The 22,093-nt window shown below is 42.8% G+C and overlaps 1 protein-coding gene across 17 annotated transcripts in view; it reads right to left on the reverse strand.

Moving 5' to 3' along the window:
* The window catches only part of caska (calcium/calmodulin-dependent serine protein kinase a), a 181,271-nt gene that overhangs the window by 76,229 nt on the left and 82,949 nt on the right, over positions 1 to 22,093 (reverse strand). For all 17 annotated transcript variants that reach the window (XM_037110242.1, XM_037110259.1, XM_037110252.1 and 14 more), the window contains 2 exons: positions 21,545 to 21,622; positions 21,336 to 21,408 (listed from right to left, as the gene is read on the reverse strand). In XM_037110242.1, the coding sequence (XP_036966137.1) occupies positions 21,336 to 21,408; positions 21,545 to 21,622 (151 nt within the window). The remainder of the gene's footprint in view (positions 1 to 21,335; positions 21,409 to 21,544; positions 21,623 to 22,093) is intronic.

Raw genomic sequence — 22,093 nt, forward strand, 5'->3', positions numbered from 1 at the left:
GGAAATACGTAAGGTCATACAAAAGGACCACTCAGCTCTCCTTCGATTGAGCCAGCGCAGCATGGATTGCTATGGGTGCTTGCTTTTCCGATTTGTTACACCACAAGACAAATACCGGGCTTGGTGTGTCAAGACAAATGCTACAACAGAAATTTCCCTCAGTGGCTGTGAGAGATGAGAAAATGCTGGACAACCTCAATGAAGTGCTGGGAACACCGCATCAGTTAGTGATGGGACTCATCATTATAATACCTTGACCTGGCCGTGGCCCTTTCCCAGGAAACACTTTGGGGAAAATTCCCTCCACTAGGCCTGTTCACAAGCTGTAACACTGGCTATATATTCCACGGCATTTAATTGTATAGGCCGATATACTTTTATTCTTGTATTTTAGCCCCACTACACTGATTTGTTTTATGTTTTGTTTGATGATGAAAAAAATCCATTAGTAACTGAAGAAACACAGCGTTGTGCATTTCCTGGATAAGTGTGATTTATACAAAGGTAAAGTAACTCACTGTATCACATTTGCTGCATGTAAACATAAAAAATAAGATATTTGTCATTTCACAAAGAGACGTTTCTGCTGACTTAACAACTCATAAAATTGTTAGATTTTTTTTTTAAGGGAGTCTGCCGTCACTACTTGTTAAACAGTGTGTTCACATATATCTGCTGCTTATCTGGCACTTAACACCTGATTAGCATTATAGTGGACCTTGTTCTTCACTTACTGGGCCATCATCCAACAGGTCTTCCAGGCCCCATAAGGCGCATTGTCACCCAGAGCAAGAGCCTTTGTAAACTAACACAATTGCACACTGTGGAACTGTGTCATTAGCTTATTAAAATGAATACTGATGGGTAACATGGATATTGATTACCTTAAAATTGGGTTTACAAAACACGTAGTGCCTACTTATAGACATTCAAAAGACCACATCACAGTACTGTATTGCCTGACCCTGCATTCTACAGTACTCCCATTGCATCAGCCCATAATGTGATGTGATGTTTATCATTGCTATGGCACCAAGTGGCAACTGCTGTTAGCACATTTTAGCAAGTCTAGCGCCGTTGTCTGACGAACAACCCTTAAAATTACATTTGGAGTATTTTAACAAAATCAACAACTGCTACCAACAGCTATAGTCCATACAACATTAACTAATGTGTTGTCATGGGTTAACAAACAATGTAACAAAGATGCGCATCAGAGGGGATTTAGAAGCAGGTATACACAACGCAGACTGAAAAATAAGTAGTTATATGTTGTATACCTGCACCACTGTTTAAAGTTATAGCCTAAGTTTATGTGGGTGCACCAGACTCTGCCACAGCTATTTAACAGCAATCTTCACACTGCCTTCTAGTTGGGCCTACACATATACACCAGACTGTTTCACTTGTAGGCTTATGCAAGGACAAACAGTAACTTAACATTACACACCTTAAGCTAATTTAACTTAGTTCACAGAGGAGCTGTTAAAGTTAAATATCAGCTGATGCAGTCTTGTTAACATAGCATTAAACTATACATCCACTTCCTGTTGAGTCGACCAGCTGAAATACAGACAGTGCCACTCATTGCTGAGCACACTGTTGTCCAACGGGGTACAAAGTAAAATCCTGTCATCAGGATATTCCTTTGAAATATAATGTAGACAACCTTAAGATATTGCATTCATGATAATGAGATGGATGTATGTACATCAAATGGATGGACATGGACAGACGATGTGGAAACAAAAGGCCTCCGTCCACGGTTGTCATCAGCACATAGGCTAAAAGGTGAATAGAAGGGCAAAAATTTACTAAGTCACACTTGCTTACCCCAGTTATTGTAACCTGTGGTAGCCTAATTACAAACCCCAATTCCAATAAAGTTGGGATGTTGTGTAAAACGTAAATAAAAACAGAATACATTGATTTGCAATCCTTTTCAACTCATATTCAATTGAATACACTACAAAGACAATGTATCTAATGTGAGTGTGTGCATTCTAACATTCATTTCATTTATTTTCATTTTTGTGAGAAAGGCACAAATCTCCCTAGAGATGGCATTAGTGTTTGTGCATTGTTGTCAAAGGCACACACACACACACAGTCAGATTATTGCTTCAGTTTGTTCCAGCAAAATGCTCTGACAGGATCATCACTACCAGCCCTCTCAGGAACTCAACTGACAAACAACTAAGAGCACTATCAAAAGTCATCAGTCTATGAAAACAATTATGTTATGTTTGTTCTGAGGAACACCTCATACAATAAGAGTGCAGAGGGAAATCCTGCATTAAACTTTTAAAACTGAAATGTGATCAAAAAGTAGATGGGCACAGCATGACCTTCATCAATGCCATGTCAAAACAAAAAAAAAGAGATATGTTGTGTGGTGAAGACCCTTAATTGTTGGATGTTTGTGTCCTGCAATGTTGACAGAGGAGAGATGTAACTTACTACATGAATGCAAAGTTCCAGAGAGGAGAGAGAACTGGAGTCACGGTTAGTGATGAGTTCAGTGATATCATGATTGACATGAATTTAAACACACAGTCACAAACCCTTGGTGCAAGCTGGTACCCGTTAGCCTAATGCTAATCTGCAGTAAAGCATACTATGAGCAATGTAGGGAAAAGTGATTGCTCTTGACAGAATCCTCGTGGATAATACTGTTTTTCTATTGTCAGTAGCTGTTTCTTTCAATCACTGAATTTCAATGCATCTTTGTGTGTTTCTAAATACAAAGAACATAACTTTCATTCTGTCACTGTACAAAATCAAATACTCAACAATATCATAACACAAAATACATTTTTAAACGAATTATGCTACATACACAGATAAGGACCCAATTAGGAAGCAAATATGGTTGTTTGTGTCACCTGTTTTGAAAAAACTAAATTTTTTCCTGTCAAGATGCAAACAGTGACAAGTATCTAAATATCTGTAACTCAGACAATTTTATTCTAAAAGGTCCATTCTCAGTGACCTAAAACACCTCTGCACATGTGTACGAAAGGCCCAAACACAACATGCTAGGTTTTAAGAAATACTTCTGTATTTGTGGAGAGGGCCTAAAATATTATCCCCTAAAGACCACCTGCTGTACCTCCAATGACAATAAGCCAAAGGAAGCAGTTATTTACTATTATAATTATAGAATAAGACAGCCACAAAGACAGGCAAGTTGCACTGAGTGGTGTTTGCTTCTCAGAATTACACTCCCTAATATGCACTAAACCACTGTGACTCTTTAATGAGGACAGCTAAGACTGACTGTATAGACTTGTGATCTGCACAACACCAGCTTCTTTTTTTGTAACACTGCAGCACATAGGCACTTGCAAGAGTTTAACCACAGCATAACATGACAGGGGAAACTACAGACAGAAGATATGAATGCGGAAGTTTGTACAAAAGTTTCCATCCTCCGGAGCTATCTGATCAAATGTTCAGCATCACTTCAACTACAAATAGTATCCTATAGCTCAAACACTAAACGTGTGAACAGTTTCAGAGAATGAAATTCCTTCAAACGGTACACTGATGCTGTCTTTCAGTGCTCAAAAATAGTCTAGATAAACTAATTCTATCAGTTTGCAGTGCATTTGCATGCACTCTGTCTGTAGCAATGACGGTTGCCAAAGCAGACACACTGATCAACAGAAGTAAGCACACAAAACCACCAGGGCTGCTGTCACTGCTGGAGGTCTGTGGAGAGGTGAAGAGGAAGACAAATACCGATGCATCATGGTGATTTCTGAACAACATTGATTCAGTGACTTTCATGCAGAGAAAGATGTGGCACACTCAAGCTGATCCATATTTAACAAGGACAATTTTGTTGTTAATGCAGTGAGTGTGTTTATGTGTATGTGCTGGTTTGTGTGTCCCTTGTAAAGTGCACACATCTTGGGCAGTACACCTGATAAACCAGAGAGCCGGAGCTCGCAGAGTCATTGTTACATAGTGATAACAGAAAAGAGCACCACCATGGGCACATGTCAGAGCTGCATTCCTATCTGACTGATCTACAGTACATAATTGTTCATGTTCTATTCGTCACATATGTATATACATTAGAGCTTGGAGTGGGCCTAAAAAATGAAGCCCGACCCAACCCGAGCCTGTGCATGTGGTGTCCGAGCCTGGGCCGACTCGACACATTAACTGTAATTATGAGCCTGACCCCTATTTAAACCAACATTTTTAATACATGGGCTGTTATAACTGACATTCTCAACTAACCCCTAACCCTAACCCGACTGAAGGAAAAAATAAATAGATAAATAAGAGGGAACAAAGAAAAAAAAAAACAACGAACAAGACAAAACAAAGACAAAAGAGAAAAGCAAAATAAAACAAAAAAAACAAAAACACATTACTACAACAGAGGGGAGTGGGGTGTTTAAGCTTCAGGGTTTTTGTTATCTAGGCACAGAAAATTTCTCATTGAAATAGTCAATAAATGGCTGCCACGCATTGTAGAATTTCTGAGTACAGCCTTGAGAGGGGTATCTCAATTTCTCCAGCTTTAAATGTGCAAGTACTTCCTCAAACCAGTGTTTATGTGTTGGAGCATTAGGGCTTTTCCAATTAACAATAATTAATTTCCTGGCAAGAAGTGTGACAGAAGCAACCATACTTGCTTGATTTGATGAGAGTGTGATCTCTTCCGGTGAGGCACCAAATATTGCCATAGCTGGATTGGGGCTGATCCTTTTCTTACAAACATAGGAGATGCCATCAAAGATAGACAACCAGAAAGAGCTCAACACTGGGCACGACCAAAACATGTGGCCTCCACCTGGTGACATCTTTCGCATCTTGGATCTACATCAGCATATAGTTTAGCTAGTCTGCTTCGGGAGAGGTGAAGCCTGTGAAATATCCTAAGCTGAATTAGACCATGTCTGATACCAATTGCCAGGTCACATCCAGTATCTGCAGATTAAGATCCTCCTCCCATTTGGTCTTTATATGGTGACGGGAAGGAGCAGCTACATTTTGGATTGTAAAATGAAACAAAGCCTGTTGTTGTGGATCCCTGTTAACACAATCATGGATCCAATCTTCCTCTATGGCTACTAGGGAAGGTGAACAATATGTCTTTACATATATGAGACCTCTACTTTTCCACAGCTTAAATGCTGGATCTATGAGAGAGGGAGGAAGGAAGGGATTGGCAAGGATGAGACTTGATAGAAGCAGTTTCTTATGTCCAAAATGTACTCTGAATTGTGACCAGATTCGGAGGGAGCTCCCAATTATTGGATTATTTGTGTGGTAGTGCCTGCTAATCGGCATCGGAGCACAAGCCAGGGCAGCCAGTGAGTTGGGTGAGCTAGAGTGTTGTTCCATAAGTGACCATACTGGTGCCTCATGCTCAGGGATGTTAGATGTCCAGTATGAAAGGGCATGAAGGTTAGCTGCCCAGTAATAGTGCAGGTTTGGTAATGCTAAACCCCCATTTTCCCTGGGCCTCTCTAGAAAAGTTTGCCTTATTCGTGGGACAGTTCTGTTCCATACAAAGGTGGATATGTATTTATTAATTCCAGTAACGAATGCTTTAGGAATGAATGTGGGGATTGTCTGAAAAAGAAATAAGAATGATGGCATTATGGCCATTTTTATGGAGTTAATTCTTCCTGCCAACGATAATGGAAGGGGCGACCATCTTGTCAAGTCTTGTTTAGTCCTTTCCAGTTCCACCTTAAAGTTATTTTTAAAAAGATCCTTGAATCTCTCAGTAACATTTACACCTAGGTAAAAGAGTCATATGTGATCTTAAAGGGGATCATGTCAAGAGGCCTCTGCTTTGCAGCTACACTTATAGGAAAAATTAGGCTCTTTTAAAAGTTTATTTTGTAACCAGAAATTACCCCAAATTTAGTGATAAGGTCTAATACAGCAGGCATAGATGTATCTAGGTGTGAAAGGTAGAAAAGGAGATCATAACAGTATAATGAGAGTTTATGGTAGAGGCCGCATCGGTCCGTGTCCAATAAGCTGGTATCTTCCCTCAGGGAGACAGCCAGAGGCTCAATAGCAATATTGACTAATAGGGGTGACAAGGGACATCCTTGTCTTGTGCCCCTGAAAATCGGAAAATAGTCTGATATAAGGTTATCAGTGTGTACAGAAAAATTTCTGTCCAAACCCAAACTTTCTAAGAGCTGCAAATAAATAATTATACTCCACCCTGTCAAAGGTTTTGTGTCAATCTAATGATATCAGTACCTCTTGTGTGTGACTGTGGTTTGGCATATATAGTATGTTAAAGAGGCGACATAAATTGCCAGCTAGTTGCCTCAATCCATCCATCCATCCATTTTCGTCGCGGGGGCAGCTGCCTGAGCAGGGACACCCAGACTTCCCTCTCCCCGGACACTTCCTCCAGCTCTTCCTGGAGGATCCCAAGGCATTACCAGGCCAGCTAGGCGACACAGTCACTCAAGTGTGTCCGGGGTCTTCCTCGGGCTCTCCTCCTGATGGGACATGCCAGGAAAACCTCCCGAGGGAGGCGTCCTGGGGGCATCCGAAACAGATGCCCAAGCCACCTCAGCTGGCTCCTCTCGATGTGGAGGAGCAGCAGCTATACTCCAAGCTCCTCCCGGGTGACAGAGCTCCTCACCCTATCTCTAAGGGAGCGCCCTGCCACCCTGCGGAGGACACTCATTTCAGCCGTTTGTATCCGGGATCTTATTCTTTCGGTCATGACCCAAAGTTCATGACCATAGGTGAGGGTAGGAACGTAGATTGACTGGTAAATTGAGAGCTTTGCCTTTCGACTCAGCTCTCTCTTCACCACGACAGACCGATACAACGACCGCATTACTGTGGCCGCTGCACTGATCCGCCTGTCAATCTCATGCTCCATCCTTCCCTCACTCGTGAACAAAACCCCAAGGTTCTTAAATTCCTCCACTTGAGGCAGTAACTCTCCCCCGACCTGGAGGGAGCAAGCCACCTTTTTCCGGTCGAGAACCTTGGAGGTGCTGATTCTCATCCCAGCCACTTCACACTCGGCTGCAAACTGCCCCAGGACATGCTAGAGGTCCTGGCTCGAAGGAGCCAACAAGACCACATCATCCGTGAAAAGCAGAGATTAAATCCTGTGGCTCCCAAACCAGGGGGACCACCACCCTGGTCTGTAAGTCCAGAGGCACTGTCCCTGACTGCCATGCGATGCTGTCAGCCAAGACAGCCCCACAACATCCAGAGACTTGAGGTACTCAGGGTGGATCCCATCCACCCCAGGTGCATTGCCACTGAGGAGCTTCCCGACTACCTCAGTGACTTTGGCTTGGGTGATGAATGAGTCAACCTCTGAGTCCCCAGCCTCTGCTTCCTCTATGGAAGGCATGTCAGTGGGATTGAGAAGATCCTCGAAGTATTACTTCTACTGCCCGATGACATCCCCAGTCGAGGTCAACAGCTCCCACCTCCACTGTAAACAGCGTTGGTGAAGGACTGCTTCCCCCTCCTGAGGCGCCAGATGGTTTGTCAGAATTTCTTCAAGGCCGACCGATGGTCCTCCTCCATGGCCTCCCCGAACTTTTCCTAGACCCAGGTTTTTGCTTCCGCGACTGCCCGTGCTGCCGCTCGATTGGCCTGCCGGTATCCATCAGCTGCCTCAGGAGCCGGGCCAACCAGGCTCGATAGGCCTCCTTCTTCAGCTTGACAGCATCCCTTACTTCCGGAGTCCACCGCCGGGTTCAGGGATTGCCACCACGACAGGCACCGGAGACCATACAGCCACAGCTCCGGACAGCCATGTCAACAATAGAAGTGGAGAACATGGTCCATTTGGACTCAATGTCCCCAGCCTCCATCTGGATCTGGTCCAAGCTCTCCTGGAGGTGGGAGTTAAAGACCTCCCTGACAGAGGGTTCCACCAGATGTTCCCAGCAGACCCTCATAATACGTTTGGGTCTGCCAGGTCTGTCCAGCTTCCTCCCCTGCCAGCGGATCCCAGTCACCACCAGATGGTGATCAGTTAACTGCTCAGCCCCTCTCTTCACCTGAGTGTCCAAGACATACGGCTGGAGGTCAGATGACACGACCACAAAGTCGATCATTGACCTCCGGCCTAGGGCATCCTGGTACCACGTGCACATATGGACACCCTTATGCTTGAACATGGAGTTAGTTATGGACAAACTGTGACTAGTACAGAAGTCCAGTAACAAAACACCACTCGGGTTCAGATCAGGAGGCCGTTCCTCCCAATCACACCACTCCATGTTCGGCCCATAAGCGGCGACAACACAGTGAGAGACCTATCCCCCACCTGAAGGTGCAGGGAAACGACCCTCTCGTTCACTGGATTAAATTCCAACACATGGCGGCTGAGCTGAGGAGCTATAAGCAAGCCCACACTAGCTTGCCGCCTCTCACCGCGGGAAACTCCAGAATAGAATAGAGTCTAGCCTCTCTCAAGGAGTTCGGTTCTAGAGTCCAGACTGTGCATGGAGGCGAGCCCGACTATCTCTAGCTGGTACCGCTTAACCTCCCGCACCAGCTCAGGCGCTTTCCCCCTGGCGAGTTGACATTCCATGTCCCCATGGCTGGAGTCACCATCCGGGGATTGGGTCGCCGGGGTCCCCACCCACGACTGCCACCCAAATCACACAGCACCTGCCCCTTTTGAACCCTTCTGCGAGTGGTGAGCTCACCGGAGGGCAGCTAGTTGCCTGCCAGTCATAAAGCCTGTCTGATCTCTGTGGATTATATTATGCATGGTTGGTTCAATTCTCGCTGCAAGGGTCTTTGCTTAGATTTTATAATCAGAGCAGAGTACACTGATTGGTTGGCAAGAGTAACATTTTAGTGGGTCTTTCCCCTTTTTGAGAAGAACAGATGTAGTTGCCTGCGTCATCATTAAGGGTAGAGTTTTCCTTTGCAAGTCTTCTTAGTATACTTCGCATAGAAGTGGCATCAATTTAAGAGAAAAGGCTTTTAAAAATTCAATGGGGTAGCCGTCAGGGCTGGGCGACTTCCCGGATTTTGATGATTTAATGGCCCTTTCAATTTCAGCCAGTGTTAATGGTTTCTCAAGTGTGTTGATACTGTCCTGGTCTAGAGACAGCATATTTAAATTATTGAAAAATTCCGTAATCAAAGTGTCTTCACCTGCTTCAGATTTATATACGTTTGTGTAGAATTTTCTAAATTGTTTTTTTTTTTTTTTTTTTTTTTGTTCTGTGGTGTTATCGCCGTTACCTAATCCAATTTCAGTAATGAAGCAGACTGTCTAAGCTGATGACTTATGAGCTTGCTAGCACGTTCTCTGGATTCATAGTAGTTTTAACTGGATTTTCGATGTAGATCCTCGGCACGGTCAGTCATTATAATGTCATACTCAGTTTGAAGTGAAATTCTTTCCCGGTAGAGATTATCAGACGGTGTAGATGAATGTTCCTAATCAATAGCGCAGATCCTCATCTCTGTTTCTGAAAGACGTTTTGCATTCTCTTTGTTGGCACTGGCAGTATAGGATAGTATAATTCCCCTTAGATAGGCTTTTAGTGTTTCCCATAGGCAGCCTTTACTTATCTGTGGGTCTCGATTGGTTTCCATAGAGAGATCAGAGATAGAGAGATCCAAATTCGGGGCGTAAATGTTAACAAGCACCACTGGTATACCATACAATTTTCCTTGAAATGATATAGCAATATATATAATGATATAGCAGCCATTTCTATCACTTATGACATGGGATTTGACAAACTGTACATTTCTGTGGTGCAGAACGGTTATATCTCGGCCTTTGCAATTGAAATCTGAATGAAACACCCAAGTAAATTTCCCCCGGCAGAGCCTGGACTGGTCATTGTTTAGTAAATGGGTCTCCTGTAAAAACCTATTTCAGTTTTCAGTTTTGACAAGTGAGAAAAAAAACTTGTTGCATTTTATTAAATTATTGAGACCGAGAACATTCCAGCTGGCTATCCTTGTGAAAGCACCCTCTCTATTTTTAATAATAGTTGCTGCCATTTTTCAGTGGGTCAATTGAAATGAATAAGTTCTGCCATGCTTTAGGATCACCAGGGGTCAGTATATAGGCACCTGTTATGTTTCTGCACAGCACAGCACAAAAGTGTGAGGGAAGTGTAGACTGTGTTGACAGTTTCTATGGTTACTGCTACAGCTTGAGGACGTCAGGGGCGTGGAGAATACTAGGGGCGCGGAGAATGCTGGGTACACCCGGTTGTTGGGGTTCTTTTCTGGGCTAATAAAGCTAGCAGGTGTTACACCGTGACTGTCTGCAGTCTTCCTCATTCATGCACATCTACACGGTGTCAGAAGTGAGCCGAACTTAATCTAAGATGGCACAAGGACTCCGCCGGATTGACCCACTCGTCTTTAACAAGGACATCGCTCAACACTGGGAGAAGTTCAAGGGGAATGGCACGTCTATAGCAACGCTGGGCTAACAACGGCTAGTAAGAAGGTGAAAGCCTACACATTTCTGAACCTCGCCGGTCCGGAGGCACTGGATAAACTTGACACGTTTGATTTTGTGGATGACGAAGATCGCGAGGACCCTGCCATGCTGGTGAAGAAATTTGAGGAACTATGCCTGCCAGTAAAGCACGTAATTATGGACAGACATGCATTCAACACAACTAACCAGAAACAGCACGAGTCAATCCAGTCCTATGTTTCCATGTTGAAAGTAATGGCCAAGAAATTTGACTTCGGGACACTGCATGATGAACTGATTAGAGACCTGTTGGTCTGTGGTATTCAAAGTGACACTGTCCATGCACAGCTGTTGAACGAAAAGAAACTGACAATTTGGCCATTGAGATCTGCATGTTACATGAACAACCTGAGAAGGGCAACAGAGAACTAAAAAGGGAAACAGAGGTGTGCACAGTGCAATTCAACCCATGCACAAACTGCGGTGGCCAGCACCTGACTGAAACAGGTGTCCAGCTCTCAACAAGCGCTGCAACACAAGTGGAAAAATGAACCATTTCTCAAGATGCTGCAGATCAGGCAAACCGTTTACCGCCAACAGGCAAGGGCAGATTCCGCCCCCCACTGCACGCCGGGGCAGATACACACACGTTAGTGAACTTGACATGCAGCCAACGCAAGAGCCAACTGATGTGTTTTGCTGCGAGACTGTAGAAATGTTTTATTGTGAGAGCATAGACAAGCCAAAGGATGTGCATGAGCAAGATGAAAGGTTTGCTGAACTGTCTGCGTGCAACACTGGCAGACAACTGACCATGAAGATTGACACTGGGACCAAATGCAACATCATATCCAGGGCCCTTCTACAGCACATTGATCCTACTGCTCACATCAATCTCAGCAAAAGAGCTGTCATCCAGCAGGAAGCGCCAGAGCTGACAGAGTACAAGGACCTACTTGACACCAGCACCATCGGCAAACTGTCTGTGGTGTATCACATGCGCCTGGATGACACCGTGCACCCCGCTATATGCGCTCCAAGACGGGTGCCACTGGCCATGAAGGACAGGATTGTGACAGAACTGCATAGAATGACCCGACTGGGAGTCATCACACCAGTTCAGGAGCCCACTGAATGGGTTTCAGCCATTGTGGCTGTGAGCAAACGAGATGGTAGCATCAGACTATGCATCGACCCCGTCAACCCTCCTCAGACCACACCACCCGTTGAAGACTGTGGAAGAGGTGATCGCTGACATGCCTGATGCCAAAATGTTCAGCATTCTAGATGCTAAGTGTGGTTTCTGGCAGGTGCCGCTCAGCAAAGAGTCCTCAAAACTCACCACCTTCATGACTCCTGTGGGCTGCTATGCTTTCCTACGAATGTCCTATGGCATCACCACGGGGAGTGAGGTTTTCCAAAGGTACACAGAGCAGCTTTTCGAAGGACAGCCGTGTGCAATTCTGATCGATGACATCTTGGTGTGGGGCCGCTCCAGAGAGGGGCATGATCTACGTCTCCGCCAAGTCATGGACAGGATATGGACTGTCAATCTCAGACTGAACCCTGAAAAGTGCTGTTTCAGGGTCATGGAGGTTGCTTAGGTCGGTCACTTGCTCACCAACCAGGGTGTTAAACCCGACACTGCCAAGACCTGATTTCCCTGCCGGAGGACAAGCGCAGTCTCCAACGGTTCCTAGGCATGACCAACTACTTGGCCAAGTTCATACCAGACTACAGTGAGACCACAGCACCCCTGCGAGAGCTGTTGCGCCAGGATGTAGACTGGTGCTGGCTGGAGCACCACACAGCTGCATTCATCAAACTCAAAGAACTCATCGCAGGTCCCCCAGTGCTGCGGAACTTTCATGTGCACCAACTTGTTGTACTGTCAGCTAACGCCTCACAGCACGAACTGGGTGCTGTCTGCCTCCAAAAGGGCAGGCCGGTGGCTTTTGCTTCAAGGGCCCTCACAGAGACTGAGTCACGCTACGCTCAGATTGAGAAAGAGCTCCTGGCCCTTGTCTACGCTTGCACAAAATTCCATCACTACATATATGGATGGGCTGTGACTGTCGAGACTGACCATCAGCCGCTCATTACCATACTAAAAAAAACACTTCACACAGCCTCTGCACGCATCCAAAGGATGACGCTCCACCTCCAGCGAGGGGCAGGGAGCGCTACGTCGCTGATGCTCTCTCCTGTGCACATCTGCCCTCCACTGACCAGGCTGAGGAAATGGAGGAGTACGAGGTCATGGTGGTGGACGTCCTGTCCTCACACAGGGTTGAGGAACTGAAGCGTGAGACGTTGGCTGATCCTGTGTGCTGGCATCTCTCTGAGGTTGTTGCTGCAGGCTGGCCTGACACATATAGGGAGTTTCCACGTGACCTGAGGCCATTCTACGCCATGAGAGAGGAACTCACAACCGACAGTGGCTTGCTCCTCCATGGAAAATGGTTCATCATTCCACACTCCCTCCAGCGTTACTACATGCAACAGCTGCAACAGGGTCACCCTGGTCTCAAGGCCACAAAGCACAGGGCCAGGGAGACTCTGTTCTGGCCGACCATCAACACTGATGTTGAAAGAGAAGTTTCCAGCTGTGCCCCCTGTAATGCTCTCAAGCCACACCAGCCTAAAGAGCCCCTTCAACTACATGACATCCCTGACCTACCGTGATCCCTCACTGCAGCAGATGTTTTTGACTGGGAGGGAAAAGAGCATCTTGTGCTTGCTGACTCTTACTCTGGCTGGTTCGAGATAGACCATCTCCCGGGCACAACAAGTCACAACGGCGCGGTGAAGCACATGCAATGTGGCACCCGCTGTTCTACGGTCAATCTCATGCCCAGTCATCCCCTCACTTGTGAACAAAACCTGGAGGTACTTTAACTCATTTCTCACCTGGAGTAGGCAATCCACCAGTTTCCTATCCACCAGAATTTATTCTTTGTTTAGAATTATCTTAATGAATAATGCAACAAGTGCCACACTCGACAAAGCTGACACAAATGTTGTCACTGCCCGCGACTTGTTTTAAATGGTTCCATACCTCTGACTTTCCTCCAAACTTGCTCAAAGTTAATTCTCCTTTTTTTTCCATCTTCAAGTTCCATGTTGCTACACAATCACTGATGCCGGTACTCTAATCTGACCACTTTTTTCAGTAACATGTAGTGTAGCACATTAATATTTCCAAACCAGTAATCATAAGTCACTTATTCAAATCACTGTGCTACCCTTACTATTATTTTTGTCGTTTTCCTTGGTAAAAATACATATTTTTTGATGATGTCATCTATGCAACAAGTCATGTTTTCAGCATGAGGACAACTCACGTGTAACACCACGCAGTGACACCAACACAAACAACAATGTAGGGAGGAGAGAAATGCGTGTATTCTAGGTGGAAATACAGTCATTATTTTGAGTTATCAAAAAAAACAAAAACAAAAACAAAATCAAAAAAACACAAGTGCTTGATCAAGGGCCCAGCCTGGCCCGAGGATAGTAGCAGGAAATACTGGGTAGGGTCGGGCTCGGGCAGAGTATCTACACTCTAACGCACATTGCTACAGTTTGTTTGAGTTTGAGTATTTCTCAAAATAGGAACAAAAAGTTTGCCATTCTTTTGAGTTATAGCCTAGAGAGTGTAGTACAGTGTCTTGCATTTTTAGAGTCAGAACGAGACTATGAGTTCTATCAATTTGTACTGACACAATTCTCTGTATCCACAATAAGATCACTTAGATACATTTTGGCATTGCTGTTTGCAGGTTAGGGTTGTGTATCTGGTGGCACGTATATAAGGAAGGAATTTAAGATGTGGTCTATTAAGGACATTTTATTACTGGACTACACAGTGTTGGAGGTGGAGCCCCACGTAACTTGAACGGGGATATAATAATTTAATTGTGCAGCTTTCCAAATGTTACTGGATCAATCAATCAATCAACCAATCAAACCAATCAACAATTCATCTACCATTTCTACAGACATTTCTATCACAGTGGATCTGTTTTCTTGTCTGTTACTGGCGCATTTGTGACATGAAACATAAAAATGAAAATTAATGACCAAACTAGCGGCCTATTAATAAGCACCTGATGGACTAATTGATTGATGAATTTTTTGGTTTCCTATGATAAAACAGAACATCCAAAAAATACAGTTAACAGGGGAAAAGTACGTCTAAATTGTCAAAATAATGACATTTATAGTAATGCACCTTAAATAGGGTTCTCCCCAGACGGTGGAACAACGGCGCTGCGCCGCTATACTGCTAGCTCAGCGCCACTACACTCATTTTCAATGTTAGGTGCTTCATAGCAGGTGTTTGTGGGCTGCCGCGGCCTTCTTGTAGAAAAAACCCCACCCCGCAACAACCAGCTGACGATAACGAGCGTCTGTCTGTCTCAGTTCCAGCAAGTGTTCCCATTCTTGCCGAGAATACTGTGAGACTGAAGGACAAGATGAAATGCTTCTATGAGGAGGAAGTGTGTTTTTACATTTCTCTATCCTGTGTGAAAAGTGTGTGTGTGTGTGTGTGTGTGTATGTGTGTGTGTGTACATAGGATGGAAAAATGAAAAACAAACACATATCTTAACATTTACATTTTTGACTGAAATACTGAAATTAAGTGTCAGGTTATTCATTGACATTGTTCCAACAAAAAATAATTTGTCGGAGACAGTGTTTCAGAAAGTTTTTAAAGATTTAAATAATAAAGTAATTATCTAAGAGTATCTGGGCATTTTCTCCAGGGTGTAAAATCTGCCATGTTTACCACCAATAAAATGGTTCAGAGTAAAAACTGAAATCAGCGAAACACTGTGTTTAAACAGCTGCTAAATGTTGGCAGGTAAGACAGTGTAGGAACATGCCTTTGTCTCATCTTTATATCACAGGAGATGCAATCTTCATGTCCATGTAGATTCCTCTCTGACCTACTGTCTGTGACACCATAATGGCCTGGGTCTCTTTCTTCTAACGCCAAAACAACACCCCAGGAGAACAAAGGGGATACAATTGAAAATCACCGTAGGAACCTTTCTTTTTTCTTTTTTTTTACAGGAGGAAAAAATCATTTTGGGGAAGTTCACAACACAAGAGAAAGATTTTAGGGAAAATAAATAAACAAAACACGATAAGGCTTGGCTACACGCAGTGGCCACTGGATCATGTCAGAATGTCATTGTTTAACAGGTTTGTCAACAGGACACATCACCCCACATCTGGCAGAACTATCAAAGTGTCGCACTTGTAAATTACGACACTCAACCCAGCCAGGTTGTCTCCACATTCCCAACAGGAGAAAGGAAGAGCTTTAATTTCTGTCTTAATGCTGAAGAAGTATTGAAATGTAAATCCCATCCTTTGCAAGACCAATATTCTTAATCAGCTTGATGAGATCTCTAACCTACTCTTTTCCCCATCTTTGTGAGTTGAAAGAAACTTCAGTTAGAAATTTCAGATTTAATGTCCTCAGGTCTGGTGGAGCCATAGTGCCACTTTTTGGTAAAGTCGAGTATAGTTGAAGGAAAGCCCCTGAACGGACTGATTTTACATTCTTACTTATAAATATGATCACCTGACTTGTTATAACCAATAACTCTCCTTCTTCCTATTAAGCACTTTCTGTCATGTTGTCTTTTCTCTTGTTTTGGTTTTCATATAACAAGCGTTGATGTAAAGACCATGGTGGATTTCGGTCTGTCACAATTTTAAAACTTTTAAACCATTATTAGGGTTCAGCAAGTAATAAGTTTGTAACATGAGCTGTGACGTCACTGGAGGAAGTGACGTGCCAGTCCGCCCTCCATTCCGCCTTCAGTTTAAACATTAAAAGAGCCAACTTTGCATTGCTCGCCCTCTTCTCTCCTCACTCTTTTTGTAACCCCTACCTGCTAAATCTTTTCTGCAACGCACGTACACTTATATTTTTCAAACTTGATCTCCATACTTTGCTTTGCTTTTAACTCCGGAGATTTGAATCGCGGCTGCACAGTGGCCCAGTGGCTAGCACTGCTGCCTCACAGCTAGAAGATCGCCGGTTCGCGTCCCAGTTGGGACGCCTGGGATCTTTCTGTGTGGAGTTTGTATGTTGTATGTATGTTTGTATGTTCTCCCTGTGCAAGCGTGGGTTTTCACCGGGTACTCCGGCTTCCTCCCACAGTCCAAAAACATACTGAGGTTAATTGATCATTCTAAATTGTCCGTAGGTGTGTGTGAGAGTGTTCGTCTCTATGTGTGGCCCTGCGATGGACTGGCGACCTGTCCAGGGTGTCCCCTGCCTTCGCCCTAAGTCAGCTGGGATAGGCTCTAGCCCCCCCGCGACCCTGCAGAGGATTAAGCGGCGTACATAGAATATGTACAGATGATGGATGGATGGATGGATTTGAATCGCTTATAGAACTTTCCCAAGCGATGCGCTGTTATTTTGAAAACACCTTTACTTTGAAACCGAATGTTTTTTGTATTTTTCTATATCCTAAAAGTATCGTAACCAAGTAAGCCAGAAGAAGCTGTTTTAGTTTTTGTATTTAGTGAGGAAGGAATCGTTCGGCCGGCGTGTTCTTTCCCAGTTATTTTATACAAGAAGTCTAATCGATATATGTTCAGAGCTCCGTAATCACCAGATCAAATTCTGATAAACTCTTAACCAGCATAAAGTTGGCACAGTTTAACTGTTCAAGAGACTGTGAAGAAATCCACAGCCGAAAGAAGAAATAGCATCCAATCGTGCCCAGATGGCCTGCAGAACTCTCAAGCAACAACTCTGCTGGGCCAGCAGCTGTCCTCAGTCGACCCGAGACGGCATCACACTCCAGCGGTTCTGAAACTGCCACTGCCTCCCTGCAAAGAGACGAAGCTGATCCAGACAGTCTGGACTCCGGGACCCTTTTTTCTTCAACAAAAGTATGCTGAACGTTTCACATGACAAGAGTTACACTCGAATGAAATCAGAGTTGGTGTTTGTGGAAGCTTCGAATGTATATATCACAAATTCAAAGGCACTGTCATATTGCCTCGTTAGAATAAGTATTAATTCCGTAGTGATGAATTATCACTTCCTTACACTCAAATCCACCATTGTTTAGTATTTATCTTGTCAGTATTTTATTTCACAATTTCCACAGTTTCTGTTAATGTTGTCACCCGTGATTTAGAAGGGATCCAGAGTAGGACTGAAGACAGACAGATAGGACTATATATGCTTCTATAACTAATAGCTGAGCACAATGCTTAAGAGAGAGATAGTAATCCACAAACTGGGAGCTGGCACTGGCCATATAACATGCCATGTGGATCTCTAGGAAAAACCAATAATGCACATATCAAAAGAAGCACTAAAATTGCGATCTGTATATATTACATGAAACCCATGTAATATGTACAGGGGAGGTTGCTGAGAGCGTTGTGTTTTGCGCTGTTTGTTTGTGAATGTGGAGAGTGTGATACGAGATGGCACTTTGATTGCAAATTTAACAAACAAACAGTAAGTCCTTTAAATGTTGCTACAATTCGTTACTTTATTGCCTTAAAGCCCCCTTCGACTGAAGCATGCCTTGCCACAATAGAGACACACTCATCAACATCAGAGCAGGATAGGTGGTGTTTTGCTTAAGTGCAGCAGACCATGAGAGGATTAGTGATTACATTTCAGTGAAAAAGGTGGCATAACAAAGTAAGGTAAACTAGACACACTCAGGAGACTGAAGTGTAGATAAATCTTTGGAATTCAAGTTGAAAGAAACCTGGTTCCCTAAACAAAAAGCCTATGGGATTTTTAAATTGAATTTTTGCTTATTGCTTAAATTAAGACCTGTGACAAACACAGATCATTGATACTTTCATGTTTTGTTCAGCAAGATCATCTACATAGATGAACACATTTGTGATCTTTGAGGCCTGAATTAAATTGCTAAAAGGAAAATGTTAAATGTTTTGCTATAAACAGAGTACATTGTGGTCGCATGACTTAACTTGACTGACTTGACTCCACGCATTACTACGCAATTACAATACATTTTTATATAAACTTAAGTTAGAGTAGGTTAGAGTTATAAAAGTTTGCAACTGCACACCTGTAAAGGTGTACAACTCAGTAGATGAGTCTCTGTGTTCAGTGTGATGATGGATATGTCACTGACATGTAAGCACTTTATAATTCAATTGTGGGCCATTTGCACTGAGAGCAGACGTGGTGTTGATGACCAGAGCAGAGGGGAAAGTGTAGCAGAGAAGTTGTTTAGGAGCAGCAACTGTACAGTACTGGTTACAGTTTTACTATAAATAAACTCTGCAGCTCCTCAATACATAAAAAGAACTTCTGTTTGAGTGACCGCTTTCACTGTCCATGCTAACATGCATGCTATTACTATTCCTTGCTAATGCTATTCATGCTGATCTTGCTAGAACAGCAGTCTGGTTGCAATGGTACTGGGTTACATATGACTATTAACCATGTAGGAACTTGTCCTCTTGTGTCTGCAGCTAACAGAAGCCCTATTTTTCCCAGTGATAACCTTTCACCCAAATTGACTCCTCTTTCCAGCATATGGGCCTGAAAGCCTGTCGCCTCTTGACCTGGCAGACCCTTCTCCTCTCCATTGAGCAAGAGGATGATGTTTTCTTGCTATAAACACATCACCGGTCATTTTCTTTTAGTAATTTACAACAACATTCTCCAGCTGGGAGAAACCTAATCCAGTCAAGGAAAGGGCGGTCTGACGGCGATGTAAAGATGTGGTGTGAATTTTCTCTATACAACGTACGCTTGAACTGTTATAGATTTTTTTTTTTTTTTTTTTTTAGGTAAGCCTTGTTTTAAGTGCTGAAAATTCGCTTTGCATCTGGGCACCGTTCACTGCAGTACAAAGCTGAGAATTTGAATATATTAACAAACCGTAGGATAAATCCATAAAACTGAGATTTTCCACATTTCTCTATGTTACTGTTAAGCCAAGATTAGAAAAACCAGCCCTTTCTTTGGTGATTGGAACAGATTTTGCGAACATTCATTCCTCTTTTTGTGTAATGCTCATGTTATTTACCAGTAAACTATATCTGACATATGTTTTTGTTGACAAACATTAAGATATGTCTAGAAGGAATAGGTATTAGTTCTTGGTTCTACTGTATATTCAAGTGTTTTATGCCTTAATCATGTTTTATCTCTTTTTGAATGATAACTGATCTAATCATGACATACTGTCTCCATTGGACAAAGTCCTACCTGTTAAAGCCGTGGTGACGTTCTGGGAAAGGTGAAACCCGATCTCGAAACATTAAAAACAATACTTTAGTTCAATTAAAGTTTTGTGAGTCTAAACTCACAATGTCACAGGAGAATGTCAGCCTGCCCCCGGCACCTGACTGCAGGGCCATAAAACCAGAGCCATGCTCTCTCCTTTCTCCCTCCTTTTACTCTGCTGACCTCTCTTCTCTGCTCTCTATCTACTTCTCTCACTCCTCTATCTCTCCTCTTCTTCCATTTCACTCTTATTTTATTTTAAAGTATAATCTTTATTTTTATTTTGGCAACAAGCTCTAAGAAAAGCGAATTGAAGTGCTTCACTTTTTTTATTTTCAACAGAACAAAGTTCTTTTCTTTCCTTTCTTTTATTTTTTTTTCCTTTTCTTTCCTTTTTTTAACCTTTTTCCAAGACTATCCACATTTGATGAGGAACCTTGCAGTGACTGTCTGCTTTAGAAGCCTTATAAGTGGTGTCCAACTTTTGTTGAGACTTTTGTTCTAAGCCACGACCGGCTCTGCCCCCAGTGCACTCAAGGGGACTTCTGATTTCTGTGTCTAAAGTTCTGACCTCTATCTTATAAACTTAAGAGAATTGAGATTAGGGTCTAGTTAGTATTAAAAATTACTCCCATAATATTCAATACATTAAAGTCGAATCATAATTTCATCATAAGCCTACTATCACATAATCCTATTACTTTACTCATTACAGTCTTTAATTTTTCTGTTATCTGTTTTTGGTCGTCTAAATTGTCAGTTCATTTATTTTACCCTGGAAAATGTAGCTAATAAACACATATAATTGTTTGTGGTTGTCTGGAACTTAATTCCAATGTGGAGAACCGATGGATCCGTGTAAAGGAATCACTGCTTCAGAATATGACATTGAAAACAGATTTTGAAATTGAATAAATAGATTTGAAATTGATTTGAACTGTTCAAGAGAAATTGTACAGTTCGATTTTGAGCAATTTCCTCCGGATTATTCAAATAGTTAAACAACGGCGGTGGTGCCCCATTTACGAGTGTATTATTAATCACCAGTGTTTAATTACCTTTATTATTAAGTAGTGTATCTCCTACAACCACACCCCTATTCTCTGTTTGAGAGAGAACAGTTAGACAGGAACTAACTGGAGGGGGACTTTAATGAACTGTCTTATGTCACAGAGCAAAAGGTGTAAATATGTTGAGTTTTTCTTAAGTTCCAAGTATAAGGTAAACTGTCAAGTTTGTAAGGCATTTTTTTTTAAAGGTTTATAGCTGTAAAGTTCAAACTAGTACTTTGTTTGTACAGTGCAATTTACAGTTTTATGTATTCTATGGAGAACAATTTCTTTCCTATGGATGGCAGACATCAGTATCTTTACTGTACATCTGCAATCCTAACTGTTGCTGTTACTTAACCTGACTATAAGTGGTGCAGGTCTGAATTTAACTTTAATGTCTGAAAGTGATGGCGAGGCGGCAGCTTTATAATCAGATGATGCTAGTTGTGTCTAGTAATGGGTATTTTCTTTTGTTAAAATGCCCAAACTTCAAATACTGTATTGCTCTCACAAAGCCACAATAACTTTGCAGCTTCAGCTCAGTAAGGCTGCAGTCAGTCGAGGACAATAATTGTGGGTCACAAATACCTTGACATCTCTGTGGATGACATTGTTGTCGTGGCAATAGCGAAGCGCCTCAAGAATCTGTCTCATGTAGTGACTAAGGAAAAGACATACAGTTACTGTTGCATCACAGTAAAGTGTTTCCAAAATTTTAAGAAATGGTTGCAAATACTGATATGAAACAACATGAGAGATCATCTTATGGAAGAAACATTTTATTTGTATAATCTCACCTGGCCACTGCTTCACTGTAGACAAAGCCAGCATCTGCCCTCTTCACGATCTCAAAACACAGGTCTGCTCCATCCATACTAATAAAGACAGAGATTAAGGACACACACACACACACACACACACAAAATGCATCAGTGTAGCAGGAATCTAGGCAGGAGAGGTCACAATTGTTACAACTTCAGTAACTCTATTTCTCTGTGACTGGTTGGACACAGTTCAGAGGAGAAGCTGTAATTATGTGCTGTCTCTTTGGTTTGATGTAGAAACAGCTATAACACTACAACTAAGCTGGTATGATGCTGTGTCATTCTTTAAAACAACTTGAGATTTAGCAATGTGTACAAAGTATGTACTTTCAAATAAATCTGAGAGGGCAATATTGCCAGATTAATTAGAAAAGATCATTAAGCCCTTAGACATGTTTTCAATTTAAGTAATGGACAGATAACAGTAGTGAAACGTACAGCAAAATCTTTTAATAAACATATCATTCCTTTATGTGTCAAAGCAACTTGACGATTTTAAACTGTGGGCAAGCATGTTGTTTT

The sequence above is a fragment of the Acanthopagrus latus genome, chromosome 9 (genome assembly GCF_904848185.1).
Source record: "Acanthopagrus latus isolate v.2019 chromosome 9, fAcaLat1.1, whole genome shotgun sequence".
In the NCBI taxonomy this organism is placed as follows: domain Eukaryota; kingdom Metazoa; phylum Chordata; class Actinopteri; order Spariformes; family Sparidae; genus Acanthopagrus; species Acanthopagrus latus.